Here is a 27,063-nt window from a genome sequence, read left to right as displayed (position 1 = left end):
GTTAATTCTGTGTATGGTATGAAGACATGGATATAATTTTATCTTTCTCCAAATGGCTACCAAGTTGCCCAAGTAACAGGCTTTCATGATGAGCCTTCATTGTTCTGCTCTGAGATGTTGCCTAGGTGAGTGATCTGTTTCTCAGTCCCAAATTCATATTTTGTTGCCTGAACCGTGAAAATGCATCTGAGCCCTATATGTATTTTTTTCTTTGCCAGCCAGCACCATGTTAAGGTTGTCAGTAGAGGACACTGGGGACTGCAAGATAAAAGGGTTCTGCTTCATGATTCAGGTGTGCTTGTCCAATAGGCTCCTATAGTGCAGAGTGGCCAGCGTATCATCCAGCACCATCCCTAGGTGGTTGCCCAGTGTAATGACTGCAGGAAGATCTATCCCTTATGAACAGCTTTTCCTTACATCTTAAAGGTAAATTTCCACAAGTTGCAAGGAAGTGATTTCCAGCAAGTTTTGCTGGTGCAGAACCACAGCAACTCCACTTCCATTCACTGTCCTCTTCAAAATGGTCTGAATCTCAACACTAAAGACAGGGGGAAGTTCTTCCTCCCAAGGAGGATAATAGCTGCTCAATCTGCTACTCCTATACTCTTTGGAATTCTCTTTACTTCATACTAGATAAGCCTTCATTACTCTAATACCCTGTTACACTTCATAATTTCTATCCTAAATTTTCTCTGTTCAAATTACTACATGGGTTTCTCTCTCCTTATTGAGCTGATACATTACCTTTACCACATACTAAGTTTCCATTTGTACTTGAGTCTAATTCAGGACTTTCTGTTCAATTTACTAGTCTGCTTTTTTTATTCATGCAGCAGTACCACACTGCCACAATTACAGAGACTTTATAACTTAATGTTTGGTAGGACTATTTCCCCTCCTCCTGCATATTTTTTTCTTCTCTAAGTGTTTTCCTGGATATTTGTGCATGTTTTTAATGTAAATTTTAGTATCGACTTGCCTAATTTTATAAACTTGTTGGTATTTTTACTGCAATTTTATTGAATTTAGAAACTAACTTGGGGAGAGCTGACATCCTTATAATGTTGAGTTGTTCCATCTAAAAAACAAACATATCTTTCAAATTTTACTTATGTGTCTTTAATGAGTGTTTAAATTTTTTCTTCATATAGCTTTTACACATTTGTTAAATTTATTCCTATATATTCAACCTTCTTTGTCTCCATGCTAAACACGTACCATCATTTTTTTGTTTATATAATTTGTGTGTATGAAGGAATTGATTTTTGTATGTTTATATCTTATACTTCCCTAAATTATTTTGTTGTTGGATTTAGTTTTATCATTGATTCTCTGGGATTTTGAAGTATATTATATCACCTGCAGATTGAGACAGTTTTAAAGCTTCTTTACCCTGACTTATCTTGTATAATACACTGGCTTAATATCTCCAGTACAATGATGAATAGTTAAAAGTAGGGGGCACTACTTGTTAATGATTTTGTATGTTTCTCCATTAAGTAAGGTAGAGGCTTTAAGACTAAGTTATACAACATCTTATCAAGTTAAAAAAAGTATCCCTTCATTCCTATTTTCTTGAGTGTTTTTATAATGAGTGAATGCTGAATTTTCTCAAAGGCTTTCAAAATCAGCATCAATGGAGATAATATAATTTGTTTCCCTTAGGCTTATTAATATGCTCTGTGATACTAAGAGATTTCTTAGTATTTACCCAAACTTGTATATTTCTTTAATGTGGTACTGAATTCTGTTTGCTATTATTTGTTCAGAAATTTTGCGTCAATGTTAATTAGCTGCATTTGCTATAGTTTTTTGTGCTGTCTATATGGCTTAAGTCTCAGTGTTACACTTCCTTCATAAAAGGAATTAGGAAGTTTTCCATCCTTTTTTCTGGAATCATTTACAAAACATTTAGGATTATATGTTACATGAAGGTTTGGTAGAATTTCCCTGCAAAACCACCTGAGCCCGAGTGCTTTGGGGATTATTCCTTTTTAACTTTCTCTGTTGCTTCTATGGTCATTGGTCAGCTCCAATAGGGTTGCCTCTAGTAATTTGTATTTCCCTAGAAAATTACTTATTTCATATAGGTTTTCAAAAGTATTTGCAAAGTGGCCTCATGATATTTTTTATTTGGTTTCAATTGGTATTTCCCCTTGTTATTTCTTATTTTATATATTTGTGTTTTCTCTTTTCCCTTGAATTAGTTGGATAATGATTTGCCTACTTTGCTAACTCTTCAAAAACATGAGAGTACAGTTCATCACGTGATGAATGGATATAAACAAAATGTGGTGAGTTCCACAAATGGAATACTATTCACCCATAAAATGGAGTGAAGTACTGATACATGTTACAACATGAGCAAACCATAAAAAGATTATGCTAAATGAAAGAAATCAAATATGTAATATCACATATTGTATAAATCTGTTTATATAAAATATCCATAGGCAAATCCACTGAGACAGAAAGCAGGTTAGAGGTTGCCAGGGGCTTGAAGAAAAAGGGGTAGGGAGAATGGTAATGGGTACAAGCTTTCTTTTTGGGTAATAAAAATATTGTAGAATTACATCGTAGTGATGACTGTACAACTTTGTGAATATGCTGAAAGTTACTGAACTGTATACTTTAAAAGGGTAAATTTTATGGTATCAATAAAGCTGACAACTTTTAAAAAGCTACTGCGTGGCCAGGGAGAAAAACATGCCAGGAATTTGGTTTATTTATTAGAGTTACTGTTTTTCTAATCTCTCTCATCAATTTTTGCCTTTATCTTCATTATTTTTCTTCCTTATGCTTTCTTTTGGCTTGCTTTGTTGTTCTTCTAGTTTTTTGTTTTGTGTTTTTAACTGGAAATTTAATTCATTTATTTTTATTTTTTCACTTTTATTGATGACAATGGTTAGTGCAATCAATTTTTCTCTGGATTAACTCCATGATTTTAATTGTATTTCTCTTTTATTAAGAAACTATTTGATGTTTTAAATTTCCAGATGGAAGAGAACATTTTACTTATATTAGCAAACTCTAGTTTTATTGCAGTATAATCAGACTGTTGTTTGTAATACTTCTACTTTATAGATGTTATTAATGCTTTCTTTGTTGCCTATGGATTCAAATTCTACCATATTTGATATCAAGATCACTATCCTTGTTCTCATACTGTTTCCATTTGACTGGTCCTTTTGTCCAACTGATACTTTTGTCCATCCTTTTACTTTTAGTCATTCTAAATCATTTCAAAGTATCTCTCTTATAAATAGAATATAGTTGGTTTTTGTTATATGAGCCAAGTAAAAAAATAAGTAACTAAAGCCCATTTATATTAATTGTTATAACTGATCTATTTGGTCTCAATTTTAGCATATTTTATAAATTGTGTATTTCCTTATTTTTAGCATTTTGTCCACAAGATGTGTATTCTTTGCTAATTTTGTTTAAATAAATTTTTTTACCAAGTTCTGTATTTTTGTTTTAGTAGTGCCTTTGTACTTTTACCTTTTTTAATTCCTGAGTCCAGGTTCCCCATTTAACTTGTTAACATCTGGCTTATCAGGTACTTTTGGTATTCTGTAATACCTATTGCCTATTTTCCTCTTTCCCTCTCCCCTCTCTTCCTGATTTCTACTTTATTTCTAATGTTGTCACAGTATATAACATTTTTACATTGGTATTTCATCTTCATCCCCATCTTTATTTCAGTTTTATGCATATATTTATATGTTTTTAAATGTTCACCATCAAACCTTCTGGTGAAGTTTCCTAGACATCATTTGGCTGGCTAAAACTCATCTACTAGACTTCTCAAAAGGCATGATGAGTACAGAATTCCCTAAGTTATGACATATTGAAAACTATTTTTATATGGCTTTAATATTTAAAAATATCTTTAAGGCCAGCCCAGGTGGCTCTGTGGTTTAGCGCCGACTTCGGCCTGGGGCATGATCCTGGAGTCCCAGGATCAAGTTCCGCATCAGGCTCCCTGCATGGAGCCTGCTTCTCCCTCTGCCTGTGCCTCTTCCCCGCCCACTCCCCCCTCTCTGTGTCTCTCATGAATAAATAAAATCTTAAAAAAAATATATCTTCAAGTGCACACAGAACATTCTCCAAAACAGATCACGTGTTAGGCCACAAAACAAGTCTCAATAAACTCAAAAAGAATGAAATAATGTTCTTCATCTTTTCAGACCATACTGGTATGAAATTAGAACTCAACCACAATAAAAAATCTAGAAAGAACACAAATACATGGAGGCTAAATAGCATACTACTAAACAATGAATGAGTCGACCAAGGAATCAAGGAGGAAATCAAAATTTACATGGAGATATATGAAAATGAAAATACAATGGTCCAAAACTTTGGGATACAGCAAAAGCTCTTCTAAGAGGAAAGTTTACAATACAGACCTACTTCAAGAATCAAGAAAAATCTCAAATAAACAACCTAACCTTATCCCTAAAGGAGCTAGAAAAAGAAGAACAAAACCCAAAGCCAGTAAAACAAAGGAAAAAAATAAAGATTAGAGTAGATATAAATGAAATAGACTTAAAAAACAATAAAACAGATAAATGAAACCAGAAGCTGGTTCCGTGAAAAGATAAACAAAAATGATAAACCTTTTTTTTTTTGTTTTCTAAGATTTTATTTATTTGAGAGAGATAGTGAGAAAGAGAGTATAAGCAGGGAGGAGAGGGAGAAAGCAGGAGAAAGCCCCATGTGGGGCTCGATCCCAGAACCCTGAGATTATGACCTGAGCCAAAGGCAGCCACTTAAACAACTGAGCCACCCAGTCCCCCATAGATGAGAAATCTTTAGTCAGACTCACAAAAGAGAGAGAGAGAAAGAAGAGAGGATTCAAATAAATAAAATCAGAAATGAAAAAGAAGAAACAACCAACACCAAAAAAAAACATAAAAGATTATAAGAAAATAATATGAAAAATTGTATGTCAGCAAACTGGACAACCCAGAAGAAATGGATAAACTGCTAGAAATATATAACCTTCCAAAACTGAATCATGAAGAAATGGAAAATTTGAACACATCAATTACTAGCAATGAAATGGAACTAGTAATAAACTCCCAACAAAAGACCCAATAACTTCATAGGTGAATCCTACCAAACTTTTAAAGAAGAGTTAATACTGATTCTTCTCAAAGTATTCCAAAAAAATTCTACAATTTATTTACTACATTGGCCAATATTACCCTGATATCAAAACAAGATATGAAAAGAAAAGAGAGAACTAGAGAACCATATCACTGATGAATATAGATGCAAAAGTCCTTAACAAAATATCAGCAAACTGCATACAATAATACATTGAAAAGATTATTCACCACAATCAAGTGAGATTTATTCCTGGTATGCAAGGGTAGTTCAATATTTGCAAATCAATCAATGTGAAACATCACATTAACTAAGATGAAAGATAAAATCATATGTTCATCTCAATAGATGCAGAAAAGCATTTGATGGAATTCAATATCCATTCATGACAAAAACTCTCAACAAAGTAGGGTTAGAGGACACATATCACTACACAATAAAGACCACATATGAAAAGCCACAGCTAACATCATACTCAGTGGGGGAAAACAGAGTTTTTCCTTAGATCAGAATAAAATAAGGATGTCCACTCTTACCACTTTTATTCAACGGAGTACTGGAAGTTCTATCCATAGCAAACAGACAACAAAAAGAAAACTGTCACTATTTGCAGAGGACATGATACAATATATAGAAAACCCTAAAGACTTCACCAGAAAACTACTAGAACTGATAAATTCAGTAAAGTTGCAGGATACAAAATTAATATGTAAGGGTAGGGGGAATGTGAATTCTCCAATTTTGTGGTTCTATTGTCTGGTAAGAGTCTAATTTTTCCCTTTTACTTCTTTTCCTCTTCAAGACCCAAATGGCCAAAGGAAGCTTTTTCCTTTCTTTTTGTCTTTTTTCTGTCCTAGAAGCAATATATTTGAAGGATCATCCTTTAATTCCCTATTCTTTAACATTAATCTTAATCTTTTAAATAGAGTCTGTACCTTTAAATCACAAACTTTTTCCTTTATATGGCATCTAATACTTTGTAGGTTGCATGCCTGGCTCACTGTAGGGCACCTATCTCTTTAAATCTCCCACCTGGGGCCCTCAATTGGAACCTGTTCCTTTAAGATATGCATACTTTAAAACTGCATATCTTTCCTAATATGCCAAGTTACTTTAGTATTTTCAGATTTAGGGTAGATTTCATCTTTCTGGTAGTCATTCCTATTCATTCTCAAGCCATCATTTTCATATCTCCTCTGCTTTTCCAATAGTTTTACAAGGTCTACCTTGAATCACCAAAGCCCCACATAGAACAGGGTTGGAGTGATGGTGTGTGGAAACATGGTGCTGGTTTTTATTAATGATGTCTTTCTATCCTCAGCTATTTGATAGTTTTAGAATTCTCTGTCTTCACATAATGTTGAAAGTATGTTTTTTATATAGAATTTTCACATGTGTACAGTTATTTTTATAGTTTAAGAAGATTTGGGGACCTTGTTTACTACACCATTTTCTAGCTATCAGAAGTCTGAGGGCACTTTGTTCAATAAATAAGTAAGCTGATTCTAAAATTCATATGGAAATGCAAAAGATTGAGGATAGTCAAATTACACTGAAGCAAAGATGAGGGCTTACGTTAATTGATACCATTTCTTCTTTTAAGTTTCATTAAACAAAACAGCAGATATGGGCATGGGGAAAGTCAATAGAACAATGAAACAGAATAGTATCTAAATATATAGATGCAATCTGGTTACTAGATCTTCAACCAAAATGCCAAGTCAATCCAATACGGAAAGAAAAATCTTAACAAATATTACTGAAACAACTGAATATTTGTATAAAAAAAACAAATAGGGATCCCTGGGTGGCGCAGCGGTTTGGCGCCTGCCTTTGGCCCAGGGCGCGATCTTGGAGACCCGGGATCGAATTCCACGTCGGGCTCCTGGTGCATGGACCCTGCTTCTCCCTCTGCCTGTGTCTCTGCCTCTCTCTCTCTGTGTGACTATCATAAATAAATAAAAATTTAAAAAATAAATAAATAAATAAAACAAATAAACCAGCCTCTTTCCTACTCCATACACCAAAATTAATTAGGCCATATAATATCTAAGTATAACCCTAAAGCTTCTGGAAGCAATCATAAAAGTATATTTTCACAAACTTTTTGAGGTAGGCAACAATTTTTAGACAAAACATAAAATGTACTAATCATAAAAGAAAGAACTGACAAAATCGATCTTCACTAAAAATAAACATTTTTTAAGACTTCATTTATTCATTTGAGACAAAGAAAGAGTGATGTGGAGGGGGAGCAATAGAGAGATAGAGAGAGAGGGAGAGAGAGAGAAGCAGACTCCCTACCAAGGGGAAGGCCAATGCGGGGCTTAGACTCCAGAACCCTGAGATCACAACCCAAGCCAAAGGCAGATGCCTACCCGACCAAGTCACCCAGATGCCCTCAAAATTAAACATTTCTAATATCAAAAGATACTATTAATAAAATAAACCAAAAAAAAGATGGAGAAATACATTCACAGCATATGTCACTGTGAAAAGACTTATATCTTAGAACATATAAACAATTCCTACAACTCAATATCTAGAAGTCAATCCAATTTTTTTAAGAGGGCAAAAAGTTCATATAGACATTTCATAATATATACAAATGGCCAATAAGCACACGAAAAAGGGCTCAATATCTTAATAACTTTAGTCATCAAGAAAATGCATATTAAAATTATAATGAGAACCATTTCATATCAGCATAAATGGCTAAAATTAAAAGGATTGAAAACACTGAATTTTGGTGAGATAGTAGAGACGCCAGATGTCTCACACATTGTTAGAGTGTAAAATGTCACATCTGTGGAAATAAAGTGGCTATTTCTTATAAATATAAATCTACCCTATGATCCATCAACTCTACTCCTAGATATTTATTCAAGAGAAATGAAAACATAGGCCCACAAAAATACTGTCCAAGATGTTCACAATCTTATTCCTAATAACCAGACATGAATAACAACCCAAAATGTCTATCAAAAGGAAAATGATTAAACCAACTATGGCATATTATCTTGTAATACTACTCAACAATAAAAGAATGAACTACTGATACAGGCAAGAACATGAAGGATTCTCAGAAACATGGTCACTGATCTCCAATAAATTCACTTTCAGTGAAGCTTAGGTGACTTGCAGAGACATATGAATAATAACAGCACAATGAGCTAGAGATAAAAGAAGAGTTATAGGAACTCAGAGAAAGGACACCTTCTTCCTGTTAGAGAAGACTTTCTGTAAAAGATGACGACTATGTTTTAAAATGAAAGGCAGGGCACCTGGGTGGCTCAGTCACTTAAGAGACTTGACTCTTGATTGCAGCTCAGGTCATGATCTCTGGGTCCTAGGATTGAGACCCATGTCAGGCTCACCACTCAGCAAAGAGTCTGCTTCTTTCCCTCCCCCTCTTCATCTGCTCTTCCCTTCATCTTACCCCCCACCCCCACTCACATGCTCTCTAAAATGGAAATAAATAAATCTTAAAATAAGATAAAACAAAAGGCAAGAATCAACTAATTTATTTTTTTTTAATTTTTTATTTATTTATGATAGTTACAGAGAGAGAGAGAGGCACAGACACAGGCAGAGGGAGAAGCAGGCTCCATGCACCAGGAGCCTGACGTGGGATTCGATCCTGGGTCTCCAGGATCGTGCCCCGGGCGAAAGGCAGGTGCCAAACCGCTGCGCCACCCAGGGATCCCAAGAATCCACTAATTTAAAAGGAGAAAAGCATTACAGACAGAAAGAGCAAGATGAGAAATAATACAATAATCAGATCCAATATACTGCATACAGGAGAGACCAAGTTAGGCTGATGCTGTTAGGAGCAGAAACTACAGAGAGGAAGGAGCAAGAAAGGAGGCCAGAGAGAAACAAGAGACCATACAAATCCATGTAAGGAAGACGACTTCATCCTGTAGGTGACAAAAAAATCTAAAGGTTAAACAACCATTTTAGATAACTTATCTTAACAGCGCTAGAAAAGATGGATTTGAGAGAGGAAGAAGGAGGCTCCTAATGTGCTCCAAGAATGAAGGCCTGAAGTGGAAAACTATTTAGAAGGTAAAACTGGCAGGACTGTCCCTTACTTTAAATATAAGAGAATGGTTAAGAGGCAAAACTGATTCTTAAGTGACTAGTGAGATGAGTGTATCACTGACTAAGCCAGAATAATAAAGAGAAGAATTTGGGAGACTGGGGAAGAGAAGTATGGTTAGAAGCATGGGAGTGTGAGGTGTCTGTGATACTTAGTTCAAACTGTACAGCAAGTGGTCCATATACCAGTACACATTTTGAAACACAGGTTAGACTGATTTAGGAATCATTAGCATGTAGAAATCAGTTTAAACATGACATCAAATGAGATTCATCAGTTAAAGTAAAAAGAATGAGAAGGTGGAACAAAAATAAAATTTTGGTGTACCAAGAGGGAAAGTAAGAAAAGGCAAGGGAAGGGTGGGATAAGAATACTATAGAGAGAGCAAATGAATAGTAAGAAAAGGATGAAGGGAACAAGCATTCTGCAGTGTTAGGGGAGACAAGGAACAGTGAATTTCAAGAAGTGCGATGACCAATATCCTCCAACGCAGCAAAGAGGTCAGTAAGGAAAGGCCTGAAATGGATCTCACCAAAACGTCATTAGTAACCTCGGCAAAAGCATTTCAGTAGTGTGGAAGAAGCATAAGTCAGATTATAGCAAACAGCAGAAGCAACAAGTAGGTAGAGGTGAGAAAGCAGAAAATCATAGTTCCATTCACATACTGACTTGGGAATCACACTAAAAAAAGAAGGGAATCAGTAGTTGATCATATCAGCTCAGTCATGAAAAAGATGAGAGCAAGTATTCCCATCTGGCAGTAGTCACTGCTTTTTTATCAATGTGTTTTTAATACTTCATTAGTCAAAAAAAATAACATTACTGCTCCTCTTCAAAAATCCAGATCTAAGAACTACATTATTAAGTCTTTCTTATCTTCCTTTAAAAATCATTACACTTCAAAATATCTTATTTTTAAAGTATTTTTACAAAAATATAAATGCAAATATAAATTATATATATTGTTTTAAAAATAAGTACCTTTATTTTCAAAAGGTATTTGGTTTTGAGGCACTCAACAAACTTATGAACTCTTAAGCAAAAAATATCAAAAAACCACCAGCACTAACACTAACAGAATAAATAGTATTAACTGCTTTTATTTTTAAATTCTGGGGGAGGAAAGAAACAAGTCAAGGACATTGCAAGCAAACCAGAATTCTCCATTTCTTCGATTTCCCCTAAGAAAAAATTCACTGAAGTTTATCTCTAAAAAATGTTTGTCTTTAAATGTCCCTGCCTGAATATTGATCTTTCAACCCATCCTTGAAATAAAAGCCAGAGTGATCTTTGTAAACTCAGCAAATCTGATCTTTTCATGACCCTGATTTAAAACTCTCAATGGATCTCTGGTTCAGGGTGGTACTTGGGGAATCCATCAAGTCATCCATACAAGGTTGGGCTATTGGAGAAAAGAGAACAATTCAATTTGCAAATATGTTACAATTTGACATGCAAAATTAATCATTATTTTTACCGAAAAACTAATACACTCTTCAAAACTATTATATTTTTTAAGTGTATGGATGAGCTATGGATGGATGACCAAGATTTGCAAATCCAAATCTTGGATGACCAAGATTGCATTGGTCTATTTAATTTAGCTAAAATTCAGGGCCTGGTTTTCTCAGTAATGGCATTTGCCTATTAATGGTTACATTTGTTAAGAGGCATGTCTGTTGTCACTATATTAGTGATACCTCAATATACCACAGTGGTGAGGTGAAGTGTAAATGTTCTGGTGAAACAGTAATGTAATTTCTATGTGAGAATAATGTCAAAAAATAGAAACTGTGAGATAGAATCCCAGTGAATATGAATCCTATATGGTGGGACCAGCAACTCATCAAGTTTGAGGACTTATCTCCAAAAAGGAAAAATATGAATGAGTATAAAAATGGATATTGAGTCAACTAATATTCGACAAAGCAGGAAAGACTATCCACTGGAAAAAGGACAGTCTCTTCAATAAGTGGTGCTGGGAAAATTGGACAGCTACATGCAGAAGAATGAAACTAGACCATTCTCTTACACCACACACAAAGATAAACTCAGAATGGATGAGAGATCTAAATGTGAGACAAGAATCCATCAAAATCCTACAGGAGAACACAGGCAACACCCTTTTTGAACTTGGCCACAGTAACTTCTTGCAAGATAGTCCATGAAGGCAAGGGAAGCAAAAGCAAAAATGAACTACTGGGACTTAATCAAGATAAAAACCTTCTGCACAGCAAAAGAAACAGTCAACAAAACTAAAAGACAACCTACAGAATGGGAGAAGATATTTGCAAATGACCTATCAGAGAAATGGCTAGTATCTAAGATCTATAAAGAACCTCCTAACTCAACAGCAAAGAAACAAACAATCCAATCATGAAATGGGCAAAAGACACGAACAGAAACTTCAGAGAAAGACTTGGACATGGCCAACAAGCACATGAGAAAATGCTCCGCATCACTGGCCATCTGGGAAATACAAATCAAAACCACAATGAGATACCACTTCACACCAGGGAGAATGGGGAAAATTAACAAGACAGGTAACAACAAATGTTGGAGAGGATGTGGAGAAAGGGGAACCCTCTTGCACCGTTGGTGGGAATGTGTACTGGTGCAGCCACTCTGGAAAACTGTGTGGAAGTTCCTCAAAGAGTTAAAAACAGATCTGCCCTATGACCCAGCAATTGCACTGCTGGGGATTTACCCCAAAGATACAGATGCAGTGAAACAGCAGGACACCTGCACCCCAATGTTTATAGCAGCAATGTCCACACTGTGGGAAGGGCCTCAGTGTCCATTGACAGATGGATAAAGAAGATGTGGTCTGTGTATACAATAGAATATTCCTCAGCCATTAGAAATGACAAATACCCACCATTTGCTTCAACGTGGATGAAACTGGAGGGTATTATGCTGAGTGAAGTAAGTCATTGGAGAAGGACAAACATTATATGGTCTCATTAATTTGGGGAATATAAAAATTAGTGAAAAGGATTAAAAGGGAAAGGAGAGAAATGAGTGGGAAATATCAGTGAGGGTGACAGAACAGGAGAGACTCCTAACACTGGGCAATGAACAAGGGGTAGTGGAAGGGGAGGTGGGCGGGGGGTGGGGGTGACTGGGTGATGGGCACTGAGGGGGGCACTTGACAGGATGAGCACTAGGTGATATGCTATATGTTGGCAAATTGAACTCCAATAAAAAATATATACCCCACCCCACAAAAAAAGAATGATACTGAGGGCTGCCGGGGTGGGGGGGGCTCAGCAGTTTAGTGCCACCTTCAGCCCAGGGCCTGATCCTGCAGACCCGGGATCGAGTCCCACGTTGGGCTCCCTGCAAGGAGCCTGCTTCTCTCTCTGCCTGTGTCTGTGCCTCTCTTTCTCAGTGTCTCTCATAAATAAATAAATAAAATCTTAAAAAAAAAATTTTTAAGTGGATATTGAAACACTGGATTTTATGAGACTCTTTGTGCCTAGTCCCCTGAACACTGTTAAAAAACTTCATCTTCAATTGTTGTCCAATCAAGGCATGACATTTTTTTATGAATTCAATTTCTAATCTAAAACAACTTGTTACAAGTAAATTAGGTTAAGTATGATTGGCTACCAAATATGTTTTGTTATTTAAAGACAAGGTTCTATATTTTTCTCAGGATTGATATGTTTTAACAGGCTTTACAACCTCCTATCCACTGTTTCCTCCCCTTAAGCAGTATGATTTGATAAAAACTATCTGGAGTCTAGGTTTTCTATAAAATTCAAAAGTTGTCCAGGTGTGATAGAAATTCTCAATTGAAAGCAATGAAGGATTCCTATCTGCCCTAGGACATAATGGAAAAGTTCTATTAAAATCAGTAGACCATTTCAAAAACACCTGACAATTCTGTGCTTGATAGAAAACCCCACTGCAAGTAGTGGCACATTCCTATCAAATAGTTAGGATTTACTAATCTGTGAGGCAGCTCCATTCATATCAGTCATCACAAATAGGATATAAACAAGGATCATGGTTGTTCTGTAAAGTTTTTTTTGACAAATATTGGACAAGTAGTATATACTACTTATTCCAACCTCTTCTAAGTAATAATAGACTAATGAATCTACTTCACTAATTACTTAGGATTGAGGCAAGTAAACTCTTTCTGTAAAGGGGCAGATAGTAAAACTTGTCTTTTTTCAGGCCATAAGATTTCTGTCACAACTACTCAACTCTGCCCAGAGCACAAAAACATGGTCTAGCTGTGTATGAATAAAACTTTATTTATAAAAGGAAGCATAAGGTCAAACTGGGCCATAGCTTGCCAACTCCTTACTTACAATAAAGCTATACAATCTTTTTTCCCTAAAAACTAGACTCAAAAGATGTCTTTCTTAAAAAATGTCTTTAATCTGGAATGCCTGTGTGGCTCAGGGGTTGAGTGTCTGCTCCTGTCCCAGGATCCAGGATGGAGTCCGCATCAGGCTCCTTGCAGGGAGCCTGCTTTTTCCTCTGCCTAAGTCTTTGCCTCTCTCTCTTGAATAATTAAAGTCTTTTAAGAAATGTCTTTAATCTTTAAAAAATTATATTGTTCCATAAATTTACATATTTACTTAACTGGCTCCAAACATTTAATTTTTGAGGACATCTCATTACTGCTTAAATGAAATCTTTATTTTAAATGAAAAGGCAAATACTTGATAACACTGCAGCATTTCAACAAGAGTATTAAATTACCTGCCTTCAGCTTCTGAGACTTAGTAAATTCACATGCAAAGTAAGAGATTGAATATTGACAGTTTTCTCTCTCAAATGTCTATCTATTCTTCCTGTACAAGTAAAATAATATTATATGAAATATTCTCTCCATCTGTATCATTTATCTTTAATTTAAGGCACCAACATTTATAAGACTACCAAATGGTAAGACGTACTTTATAATGAGATTCAAAACCCACAAGATACAAGGATTTTGTCTTTACCAAAGTAATCCTCTAAGAGACTATACAAGATATTCTAAAATAAAGGACAACTTTAAAATAAATAAAATATCAGAAATCCATATATGTGCAAATTACATGAGTTTACTGGCAAAAGTAAGTTATGAGAGTCCAGGCTTAATATGCAATAGAAAGACTGCAAGTATTTAGTGGGTCCTCAGCATATGACAAGCAGTGTTCCCAACCCTTTGTGTGTATCAACTCATTAATCCTCCTAAGTATACCATAGGTTAGGTGCTACAATTGGCACCACTTAACAGATGAGCAAACTGAGGCATCAAGTAATTAATTGATATACTCAATGTTATAGTTAATCAACATCCGAACCAGGACTGACCCTGGCTCAAGGGAGTTGAACTTCAGAGTCCATGCTTTTAAGCACCAACCACATTGCTTCTCAAGAGGCAGGTATACTTGTGTGTCAAACATACTTCAATTAAACCTTAAAATTAAAAATTTTAGTAGGTATAAATTTAACTTAAAATCAAGGGTACATAGAGCTGTTTTCATAACTATTTTTTTCCTCAGTAATTGCTCATGGCAACCCAGTTTTGTGATATAATTCTAATTAATTTTAATTAACTAATAATTCTAAAATAAATTAACTATTCAAAATCATGTAATATACTAATCTCAGTTCCAAACACAAATCAATTCCAGCTCATAAGTCTGCTCCTCTTCCACAGTGCTGACTTCCTGCTGACTTCTCAGATTATGTATCTTAGGCAAAAAGAAAAAAAAAATTGGTACTGCTATGGAGCAATACAAGGCAAGCCGTAACAGCAACAAGCACGCTGAATATAATAAAAGCATTCAGTCAAACAGCCTATTTTTCCACTTTGAAAATACATTTCTTAGATACATAGAAATCTATAATCATACATTTTTTAAATACACTTTCGCTTAAGGCAGTATAGTATTACCAGTAACGATAAACAATTCAATTTACACATAAAACTTATTGTAATGAGGTAAAACATTTTAAAAGACCACCAACAGTCCAACTCAATTTTATTTTCCATGAAAACATGTTTAGGCAGGAATGATCCAAGCCATGTCAAGCAATATTAGCCAATATGACAACGGCACAGATAAGTCTCATAACACCAATTGTAAACTAATATCAGTTTATATTAATTCATAACTAAAAGTATAAGAAAGTTACAAAATACAGTGGAAAGGTATTACCTCATAACAAACATTACCATTCTTTAGTATGTCACACTAGGTATCCACCACATGATTAACCCAAAAAGGCTTTCAATCCCCTTTTATAAGCAAACATAATATATACACACAAACTACTAATTATTATGGAGTGACATATGATTAGGGAAAGAGAGCTTTGCAAACTAAAAGATCCTTTACAAACATAAGATTATCACTCAAAATAACAAAAAATTTTAAAGTAGAATATTAACAAGTAAATTAAATCAAAAATCCAAAAAAACAATGCCTCATTCATTCATACCAAATTCACACAACTTTACCATAATTTGAATAGTATCAGTAAATGAAAAGTTCAAAATGTGTTCAGGTAGAAGGGAACTACTTCAAACGTAGTGGATGGATCTGTGCCCGTCTTCAAACTCTTTGTTACTGCTTCATGATGGAATAAGTACAAAAACTGAGGTAAGCATTTAGAATCTCTTAGAGCAATTTGATATTGCTAAAGATTTTATATATTGATGTGTGAAAAACTGGAAATTTTTAAAATTGGCAGACAGCTTAAGAATCATTGAGCTAGGGGATTAGCACCTGCCTTCGGCCCAGGGCATGACCCTGGAGACCCGGGATCAAGTCCCACATCAGGCTCCCTGCATACAGCCTGCTTCTCCCTCTGCCTGTGTGTGTCTCTGCCTCTCTCTCTCTCTCATGAATAAATAAATAAAATATTTTAAAAAAAAAGAGAGAGAGAGAGAGAGAGAGAAAATCATTGAGCTAGACCACATTTCCCAGAATCCCTCTCAGGCAGGTGAGACTAAGTTCTCCGAAACCAAGGAAGTGACGTGTGCCCCTTTTCCCATCAGGGAACTGGCTCTGGCTCTCAGCTGTCCTTTCCTTTCTGGCTACCTAAACTCAGAAGTGGCAGCTACTCTGCTACATGCATGAAAACAATGACAATACCCTAAATAGTGCTTCTCAAACTTTAATGTGCAAAAAAAAAAAAAAAAAAAAAAAATCACTGGGAAAATCCTGTTAAAACACAGATGTTGCTTTAGTAGCACTAAAATTCTACATTGCTAACAAGCTACTGAGAAATGCTAATGCCACTGGTTCTAGGACCATACCTGGAGTAGCATGTGTTAGGGAACAACAAAACAGTAAGGTAGGGGGGAAAAAAAACAAAAAACAGTAAGGTGGAAGGAACCTGGGTCCACAAATGACAGCACAAACCAGATTCCCCATCACTATGGGTTCTTCTGTGATGAGGAGGAAAAAAAAGGCCATGATTTTTAGACCTTTGTAATATGGGGTCTTTGTACATTCCCCTAGATTATAGCCTAATACAGAGCAGTTCTGTAAATATTAGAAAGGTGTACTTCATGTCAGTTTTGCATTTTAATCAAAATAGTATCAATATAAATTCTTATTCACATAAGTATAAACTGGTAAAACTTCAAGGCCCTATGGCCTTTTCAAGATAATCAGACTTCGGAATGCACACTATGATTTCTGTTATGTATCATCTAAATATTATCACTCTACACCCATTAACGCCTACACCACTACACCGGACTATCTTTTTCAAGACATCAAATGAAAAATTAATGAGTAAAATGGCAGGTGCTCTGTGTAACAAAGAAAAGCTAGATGTGCTTACCAACAAAGTTAAATGTTATTTTGGGTGGTTACTTTGCTCCAGCAAGGATGTAAACACAGACACAAAAATGGGCACTGAAATTTCATGGTATCGATATTGCAACCATATTTTTAATATATGTATATAAAATACATATTTATCAATGATTAATTACCAAATAAACACCTAGTTAACATATGCTTATAAGGACTTCTGATAAATGCATAACTAATTAAATAAACAAATAAAAAAGGTAAAAAAGCAATCACAATCAAGAAAAAGCAGTCAAATAATTTATCAGCAGCAACCAAAATAAGGAAAAAGTACATCCTGATCCTGTAAAACTTCAAAACGTCCAAAGAAGAGTCTGATAGAGCCTAGGTACTAATCCTGTACCATCCCTCTTCTAGAAGTACAACTAAGGAAAGAGGTCAAATCAACACAGTCCTGGAGAAACCTCACTATTACTCACAACTTAGAGGGCAACAAACGGAAAGACACAGCAGGCAGCCTGGACAACAGATCATGGCAAACACCCAGGGGCAAAGCCCCTGCGTCCCAACCTAGGCTATCCACTCAGGCAGAAATGGTCAATACTATCTGCCATTCTGAATATGGTAAACTGAGGAAGGCCACTGAGAAGAAGCCTATTTTACACTCTTTGGGACCTAACTAGCAACATATCCACGGTCTTTTTTGGTGTTCATAATTGAAAGTTAAAAGAACAACTTGTGCTTAGCAGGGTCCTCCTGTTAAAACCCAATGGACTGGAACCCTGTGCCAGCTTACTAAATTGGAAAATGTCCAAGTGCCTACTGCTTTGCTTCATCAAAGGCCACAGAATGAATTACAACCTCATCATCCTAATGCCTTTCTAACCAGAGACCCTGAGGTAACAAGCAATTCTGAAACATCAAAAAGAAAAATAAAAACGTGTAGCATCTCATAAAATATCAAATGAGTAAAGAAATAACTAGGACCTAGGACAAACATACTAAAACCAAACTTCCAAAAATAGTTTCTATTAATGCTGCTTTGAGACTCTCTTGAGACATTTCAAACTCCTACAGAAACAGCTGGTTGTCCCATGCAAAGAAATGTCATCAACATTTTTGTAAGTGTATGTGTTTGTGTTCAGTAAGTATATCAATAAGTAGAGAAAGCATTAACAGGTTATTTCCTGCATTTTTTTCATAAAACTGATTTTTTTTCATTTCATGTTCATTTCACAAGTAAAAGTTTTCTACTCTATACAAAGCTTGAATAAGTTTCATGTTCCTTGAGAACACAAAAACAGTATGATGAAACATACTGAGACTAATTACAATAGTACTAATATTCTATTCCACAAGCATCTCTGTGTCTGCTGTGGACCTTGGGCCCTGCTACATGCTAAGAATGCTATAGAAATATAAGAAGACCAGATTTTCGTCCTACAGGAGCTTACAAAACGTCAATCAAGCTATTTTAACTAATTAGAAAAACCAAATATTTACTTATTTCTTTGGATTACACTCTAATAAGAGTATTGGAATATATTAATGAAAAAAAGGAAAAATTTCACTCACTTTATCATGACCATCTATCAACTTTCTGGACACTTAAACTTGCATACATTCCTATTTCTCCTTCAAAACAAAAGTTAAACTGAATTAATTCCAAAAGCCATTATAAAACGCTGGCTTAATTTACTTAGGAAGTTTTCCCACAAGCATTTAATATTTCACATTCTACATTTTTAAAAAATATGCCTTTATTTTCAAACTTCTTGAGGTCTTGCTTAGGAATTAGGAAAATAAAAACGTTTTTTCTTAACATCTTCACTTAATATCCATGATAGACTGTCTTCTGAAAAGCTGCAGCTGAATTTTATTTGCATTTTATATTTAGAGGAGTTTTGAGGGAATAGAGGTGGAATTTTAAAAAGGGGCCTTCAGCTACCTATATTTATTAAAAATGTCTTAAAAACTGAATCTCTAGTATCAGCAAGTCAGTAATCCAATACTGACCTAAGCAAAGAATCTTGTCACAGAGCTCTTAAAGATATGTCCATATTTTCAGAAAAGTCAATGATCCCCATATTCCAGTGCTTTTTCCTCTCTCTGGCAGCTCCTAATAGGCTAATTCTCTCTTAAAATGCTGAAATTTCTCCCAGCTTGAACCTAGCCTCTTCTTACTCCAAAGCTTTTTTAGATCATAGATCAGTGCTATCTAACAAAGATAATATAAGCTGCATACTTAATAGTAAAAAGAAATGTGAAATTAATTTAATGAATTTTAATACAATATATTGACATTATTTCAATATGTAAACAATATAAAAATGAACAAGGGATATTTACATGCTTTTTTGTACTAAGTCTTCCAAACCTAGTCTGTATTTTATATTTACAGCACATCTGAATTTGAGTTAGACATATTTCAGGTATTCAACAGCCACATATGGCTAATGTCTACCACACTGGACAGTGGAGCCTTAGATGATCTCACCCATGCACTGCTTCAATCATCAACTATACTTGAATGACTCCAAATTTATATCTCTAATCCAGTCTTCTTCCTAGTACAGGATTAGTATTTCCTAAGTCTAACTGGTATCTTATTTTAGATGACATAAAGCCACCTCACACTCAAATAATGTCCAATTTCAATTCATGATCCACCCTTTGAAAGTGTTCTTTTTCTAATACTCCCTATCTAACCGTATTGTAATCAACTCAGGTATAAAAGCCAGAAACCTAGAAATCAATCCCTTAACACCACCTCTCTTTCTTTCCCATATACAATCCATCTAAAAGTTCTGTCCATTTTACCTCATAAATATCACTCAAATCAGCCTCTGCTCTTCCTCTGAATCATCACCACCACTCTATCCATCCACCTACTCATGCCCAGCTCAGAGCCATTTTCTTCAATGCAAGCATTTCTCAAAATTTAACTATGATGTCATTCCTCTGTCAACCCTCCCGTCCCCTGATAAAACTTTCCAATTGATTTCCACTGCCTCCAGAATAAAAGCAAGGCCCAAGCTACATGATCTAGACCCTAAGTATCTCCCATCCCATCTCCTTATACTGTACCTATCTTATCCTCCACTCATCCCAGGCCTTCAGACCTTTGTTCTCACCATGCTCCCTACGCCCTATGAACTTCGCATATGCTTCTTTACCCTTACTTAACAAATTTAATTCTCACTCATCCTCCAGATCTCAGGGATGCATTCTTTGACCACTTCAAAGACACCAAATTTCCCTTCTACAAGCTCTTCTAGAACCATGTCCCTTTTTACTTACCTCTAGTATATTTTACAGATGCGATGTTTGAATATGTAATTAATGGCTTTCTCTCCATAAGACCACATCTGATTGTACTAAAGAAAGTGTCTGCTACAGCAAGATGTTTAATAATTATTTGTTGAATGAATGCATCAATGAATCTGCCTTGTTTTTCCCTAGACAAAGACTAGACACTGTATGAGATAGCATATACAACACATCCTGCTTACACATCATTAGTTCTGGAAAGTCTTCCAGACTTCTCAAGTTAAGCCAGTGTATAACATGTTTAAATTCTGGCTGACTTGTATATCACTGCAAAAACAAATGGTGCCTCGTGTAGAAGAGGCATAAACAGTTACTACACGTATTTCAGTATACACATTACTATATAGGGTTACACACTGCTCTGCAATATTGTAAAGACTTACTGTTATAAAGATACCGTACTTTCCGCAGCACTGTCCTAAGAGGAAGGAGCTATTTGCACTTTAAAGGCTGTAAAACTGTAGTAAGTGTAAGAAGCACTCACACATGCACACAGACACACGCTCATAGAGTAGGAGTGTGAAACCTGTAGAGGTTACACTACTAAGGTACACATAGGCTCTGTCTAGTCCCGAGTATGATGTGGTTCTTTTCTCTTTCTCTATATCACCAGGGTGCTTTTTTTCTGCTCTCCAAACCTTTGATTTGACACCCTTGTTAATATTTTACATTATCACAATGCATTTTTTACCCCTTTTCTTCTGCTTTTGTTTTTATCCTATGACTCCACAAATGTTTCTCTATTTTTACATAAAATGTTTTGCATTGCTTGGAGTACAGTCTACTTCTTCTAAAAATCATGTGGAAGTAAAGACTTTTTCAGCTACTTCCAGATTCTATACCTTACAAAAAGTCAGAATTTCTAGATAGATGTGACTTAACTGCAACATGATAAGTCAAACTACCAATATTCTTCTATTGTCAAAAGGAGAAAACATAAGCCAAAAAAGTTGGTAGAGTTATATTTTTATGGTTCTTGAAATGTTACTATGTAATTTTTACTTGATTTAGCAAATGCTGCTGTGTGAGAGGAGAAAATTATTTTCAACTTGCTGAGGTAGCAAGTTTCTTTTTATACCCCCTTTATGCTTGAGGCAGTCAAGTCTACAGGCAGTTGAAACTAGATTTATAGGTTATTCACCAAAATATCACAGCAAACAGCACCTTGAAACCTTAAAACTTGCACAGTTTAATAGAACATCCAAGCGTTTTTAGCAGTTTATAGTATCAGTAGAAGCCACCAGGCAGTATGTAACATATTTTAAAACAGAAGGTCAACAAGGCTTATTACTGTTGAACTATAATTTCACAAACAACATAAACCAAAGAGATGGTTATAAATGCTCATTAAAGAAATGGGAAATGATTCAAAATAGGATGTCTCTGATAAGCTCCCCTGAAACCAAATATAAAGCAATTGGTTTCTTCTAGTGTTCTTCAACATCATGTATTACTATTTCAGCTAAAAAGTGTTTTAATGGTTCTAAACCTTTCCAAAACAGTGTACCAAGAGTTATGTTTACATCAAAATGGCAGTAACAAAATATCTTACAATTCTAGATAATAAAATATCTTGCACTTAATATACAACTTATAAAAAACTACCAATATTCCTTAGAAATATACTTATGCCTAAGAGTTATGTTGGGATGAGGGAGCAACACTTCAGATACTCTTTGTGTAAACTTTTATTGTATGACTGTTACCAACAGTGTAGCACATAAAGGTAAAGTTATATTGATAGCGCTGTAAAGGTTGCTTCTCATTTGAACATAGATCACTCATCAGCAATCTCCTGAGGAAGAGGTATATCATTCAGAAAACAGAAGTCATACAAGAAAGGTGCAGAGTGAGCTACAAACAAGAATCTGACTTTCTTGGTCTTGATCATTAATGTGTTTGGGAGGAAGCTTCTACATAATGGCATCTGGAAAGAAGCTCATCTGTGGATAAGTGAAAAGTTAGAAATCAGAAATTCCAGGAAGATGTCCTGAAGTACCACTTTGGAATAGCTATTTCAGAAGAGCATTCACTTTATACTCCATACTGCCACTGTGGTTCCTATTTTATTTATCTGACAGTTGTTCTTCTCTAGTACTAAATTTTGATAAAGACCTTTAAAAAAAAGATTTATTTATTCATGAGAGACACAGACTGAGAGAGAGAGAGAGAGAGAGAGAGAGAGAGGCAGAAGGCGAGAGAGACTGAGAGAGAGAGAGAGAGAGAGAAACAGGCTCCTTGAAGGAAGCTCAACGCAGGACTCGATCCTGGATCCCGGGATCACGACCTAAGCTGAAAGCAGGCACCCAACCGCTAAGCCACCCAGGCGTCCCTTGATAAAGATTTTTATAAGCTGTAGTCTTTCTTAGTCGTTCAAAGGTAAAAGATAGGGAAAGGAGTTTGGTGGTGTACATTTGGGCCAGAGGATGGTCAGTATGGTGGGAGCATAATCAGAGAAAGAACGCAAAAGAGAAGGTGAAATTCAAGGGGAACAAGGTAAGAAGACCTTTGTGTTCATCCTTCTATTTTCCCTCTAACCCTGCCCTCCTCACCAAAAACACAAAAACAAAAATCCCAGAGCACAACCTGGTTAAGCCTTGTGTGTTAGAAATCTAGAGTTTCTAAGAAAATATGTTCCTTCAGAATTAAATGGAAATGAAACATTTCTAATGCTACCTTACGGTGTCTTGGACTCCATGCTACTGGGTAAGGCAAAGACGTACCATATAGTACCTTAACTTTTCAGATACTCTTAAGACTTTGAAAAATAGAGAATTAACCATTTTCAGATAACCTTAATCAGCACTTAGGTGAGCCATTACAAGATAAAGCTTTCTTTGTTTGCAAAACCACTACTCCTCAGCCTAAGCACCTTATCTTTCCCAAAGAAGTAAATTTACACACCACAAAAAGCACTTTCATCTAATTTTCTATTTTAAAATGTGTTATTTTTTTATCAATAATTTATAACAGAAGTGGTCACCATGGCTTGATGGAAAAGAGTTTTTAATCTTTATTCCTTTTCAGGTCCTACAAGTAATTAAGCATATAGAGTAAGTACTAAGAAAAATGGTTTTGTCGGTAACAATAACAGAGAACCCTAAGAGTTAAAGGAAGCTCAGAATGTCAGAACCGGAATGAATTGGTCAAAGCTACTCTATGGTCATAAATTCTTCCAGTGGTCTTCTCTGCCTAAACTTTTGAGAGTCTGTATTTTAACATAGTAAATCTCTACTTAAATATGGAATCTAGACAGGGTACTTGAACACACAGGAGATCCTCTTCTCTTCTTTGGCACAAACCTAATATGTTCAAGACCCACTGAGAATCACATGCAAACCTCTAGAGAAGCCTAACTAGACCCTCAGATTACTATTGCCTTTATGAGTCACTGCCATACAAAAGCAACAACGTCTGGTGGAAGAAGAAACATGTTAAATATATCACTTGCAACAAAAAGTGACAAATGTTACAATATAACATTGCTGGGCGCTTATAACAAAATAACAATAAAGGGAGGTCCTATCAAAGCTTGGGTAGAGACCCCTGCTATAGAATTCTGATTCACAGGGGCATTCTAAGGTTCATTGTAACAGATTTTATTGAGAACCGACACTGTAGTGCTAGCTCCCTGGCACTACAAATACACAGAAAAATAAGTTGTCGTTTCCTACCCTTAAGGAGCTTGTACTCCAAAAAAGAAAAATTTTAGTAGGTGTTTGGAACCAACATAAATGATAGACTAGCCTTTGGAGGTGGGGTCAAGTTGGAAAGAAGTAAAAGCCCAAGTTTGTAAATGAAATCATATAACCAGGTTGAAGCACTAAGGCTCAATCCAACGAAGAATGGGGGAAAAGTAGAAGAATGATCCAAGATTATTCAAAACATCCTTGTGAGGTAAAGAAAACGAAGGTAGAGATTCCAGAACAACAATAAAACCGAGTAAGGTGAGTTTTTTAACTCCACAATCTGTTACCCTCATGGGGCTCTACACACAAACTGTAGGAACCACTCCTCTCCCCAGTTAAACGCACCAGATTTGGAACCGGGCTAGGCTCCCTGTGCTCGCCTTTCAACTCCACAACGTCCTAGCTAGGTCGTGAAAGCCCCTTTTTTACAGTTCTGTGCCTGTCTCCTCACCTGTAAAGTGAAACGCCTGTAGAGCCAAGAGCCTCTTCCTCAAAACACAGGTGTTACCACATCACTCCCATCAAAAACTTTGTCCACCAAATCAACTCCATTATCTCTTAGGCGCCTGCCGCCTCCGTAACCTGGGCCCAACCTTTCTCTTTGGGTACCCTCCCACTCCCCGGAACCCACAAGGATCTATGGTCAGTTCCGCAAACCAATAAGCACTTCCCTGCTTTCTGGGTCGCATCTCCAGTGGCTGTCGAGAAAGCCCGTTTCCTCACCGCCTTTCAAAACCCAACTCCCTCCAGGACGTGAACTCTCCCTCCCCTCCAATTCCGCAGCGCGTTAGCCGGGCCCTCTGTCGGGTTTGCCACACTCTTTTCCCGTTTGTGGTTTGTTGGTGGTGGTGTTTTTGTTTTGTTTTGGTTTTGGTTTGTTTTTTTTTGTTGTTTTTTTGTGGGTTTTTTTGCATTATTTGTTCGTTTAAGGTCTCCCTCTCTCCTCTTTTTCACCACGACAGTGAACTTCCAGGGAGCTGGGGCAAACCTGTTCTCATCCTCCTTCCCACCGCCCTTCTTCCTCTCCTCCGACTGTGCCTTTGCAGGCCTGGAAAACCTGTTCCCTTATTAAACTGCATGTTCACAACTCTAATGGCCTGGAGTTCCAGTAACTCCTTAATGTCGCATAATTTTTATTTTTATTTTTATTATGATTTTTTCTTTTTTACTGCTTTCAGATTCTCAAATCTTCACAACAACACGTCAAGAAAAGTTTCTACGGCGCAGCCACACGCGTTGACAAGGAGGTCACTCCTAGCTCCAGAAGTTGTGTGTGTGCCATGGAGGGCGGCTGCACGGCTGCCGGGACGGGCACGAACGCGAGGCGGCCCGGCCCGGGCGGCGGCTGCACCGGGCTTGGCTGCGGCGGCTCCGCAACTTGCAGCGGGCCCGCGGGCTGCGGCCGCGCTCGGTTCCCCGCAGCCCTCGCCGCCCCCCGCCCCGCCCCGCCCGCGGCAACACTCGGCCGCTCCCGGGCCGCCCTGCCCGCCGAGCCCGCCGCCCCCGGCCCGGCCCGGCCCCGGCCCCGGCCCCGGCCCGCAGCCCAGGCCGCGCCGCCGCCCCGAGGGGCGCCCGGGGGACTCTCCCGCTCGGCTCCGCGTGGCGCCGGGGGCGGAGCCGGCCCGCAGGGCCCCGGGAGCGGCCGGCGGCCTCCGCCTACCCCGACACGCACCCGCCGCCCCCGACCCCAACAACCCTCCGCGGGGCCCCGGCCCGCGCCCGCGCCCGCTGCCGGGCGGCCGGCGGGACTCGCCACTTACCAACCCGCCTGGGACAACGCCGCGCCGGGGACCTCAGACATGGTAGCTGCTTAGGCCGGGGGTGGTGGTGGCGGGGCGGGGGGGCTGGGGTGGGGGTGGGGGGTAGGCCTCCTACTTGAGACCAAAAAAAAAAAAAAAAAGAAAGGGGGAAAAAAAAAAAAACGAAAGAAAAGAAAAGAAAAAAAAAAAAAACTCCTCTGGTCGGCGCTGCAACTGGGCATGCTCAGTGCGGCCGGCGCTTCCGCGTGCGGGTTCCGCTCGCCGCGTTTTCCGAGCGGCCGCGGGGGCCGGGCCGGGCCGGGCCGGGCCGGGCCGGGCGGGGGCCTGGAGCCGCGGGTCCGCCTGGGAGCGGGGGCCGCGAGACTGCTCTCCGCCGCGGGCCCGCAATTGTGTTTCGTTTTTTTTTTCTTTTTTTTTTTTTGTTCTGTTTTGTGTTACTTTTCGGAGTTGCACACCTTGGAACCTGACGAGGACGTTTTGGGTTTGTTTTTTTTCTTTTTTGTTTTTCCCCCTTCCGGAATACACAGTAGCGTCCGCGTGTCGAGCGTCGGCAGGTGCCCCTCACCGGCGGCCGGGAGGCGCTGGACCCGAGGCGCACGGGTCGGGGGCAGCCAGGGCTTCCCGCTCGGGGACGGTGAAGCTCACCCACAAAGGCGGTGCCAGCCACTCTGCAGACAAGTTTCCTTTTTTTTTTTTTTTTTTAAAAAAAAAAGACTCACTCTGCGCTTCGATCTGCCCCGACGCAAAGAAAAGACGGTCGCTTTGTTTTCAAGTCCCGCGCCCCGCCCCCAGCCCCGACCGCAGGCGAATCGGCTTGTGGAGGACCCGAGAAAACCTGAAGTTAAGGAGCATGGGTAAGCCGGGCGGTGGTGTCAGTGCCGGTTTTCTCTGTCGCTCTGCCACTGGACCCGTCCAAAGTCCCCAGCGCGGCCCTGTGACGTTGGCGCCGGCATCACCGGGCCCGGCTCCCCCGCCCCCGCCCCCCCGGCCGCTGTCCTCTAGCTCTCCACAGGGCTGAAGCGTAGGGGCGGGTCCCCGATTGAGCATGCGCGGCGGCGGCGACGCCGAACGGCGCGTTTGACGCTGCAACGCGATTGGACGGCTGAGACTCACGACAGCCAATCGGAGAGGAGCAGGTGGAACGGGACGCAGACACGCCCTAAAGGTTTGCCCCGCCCTCCCCGCTTTTCCGCCTCTGCGGCTGCTCGGGGTAAGGGCACGTTTGTGGGGGGCTCTGGCCCCGGCTGTCGAGCCACGGGGGGGAAATGGGGGACTGAAGCCTGGTCGCC

The 27,063-nt window shown here is 38.2% G+C and overlaps 1 protein-coding gene across 14 annotated transcripts in view; it reads right to left on the bottom strand.

The window, feature by feature from the left end:
* Window positions 1–26,756, bottom strand: part of TDRD3 (tudor domain containing 3) — a 160,902-nt gene extending 134,146 nt beyond the window's left edge. For 5 of the 14 annotated variants that reach the window (XR_012001997.1, XR_012001996.1, XR_012001995.1 and 2 more), the window contains exon 1: window positions 25,775–26,039. Coding sequence is in view for 2 of the 14 variants with exons in the window: in XM_072760662.1 (XP_072616763.1) it covers window positions 25,775–25,815 (41 nt within the window). In the remaining 12 variants the exon portion in view is untranslated. Of the gene's footprint in view, window positions 1–24,465; window positions 24,632–25,774; window positions 26,040–26,493 lie in introns of those variants that run through there. The other 9 variants (XM_026009635.2, XM_026009638.2, XM_072760665.1 and 6 more) reach the window with 8 other exon arrangements.
* Window positions 26,757–27,063: the final 307 nt, after the last annotated feature.

Source organism: Vulpes vulpes, chromosome 6 (genome assembly GCF_048418805.1).
Source record: "Vulpes vulpes isolate BD-2025 chromosome 6, VulVul3, whole genome shotgun sequence".
NCBI classification, from domain to species: domain Eukaryota; kingdom Metazoa; phylum Chordata; class Mammalia; order Carnivora; family Canidae; genus Vulpes; species Vulpes vulpes.
The sequence above is the reverse complement of the archived record's forward strand: the minus strand, read 5'-3'. Positions and strand labels throughout refer to the sequence as shown.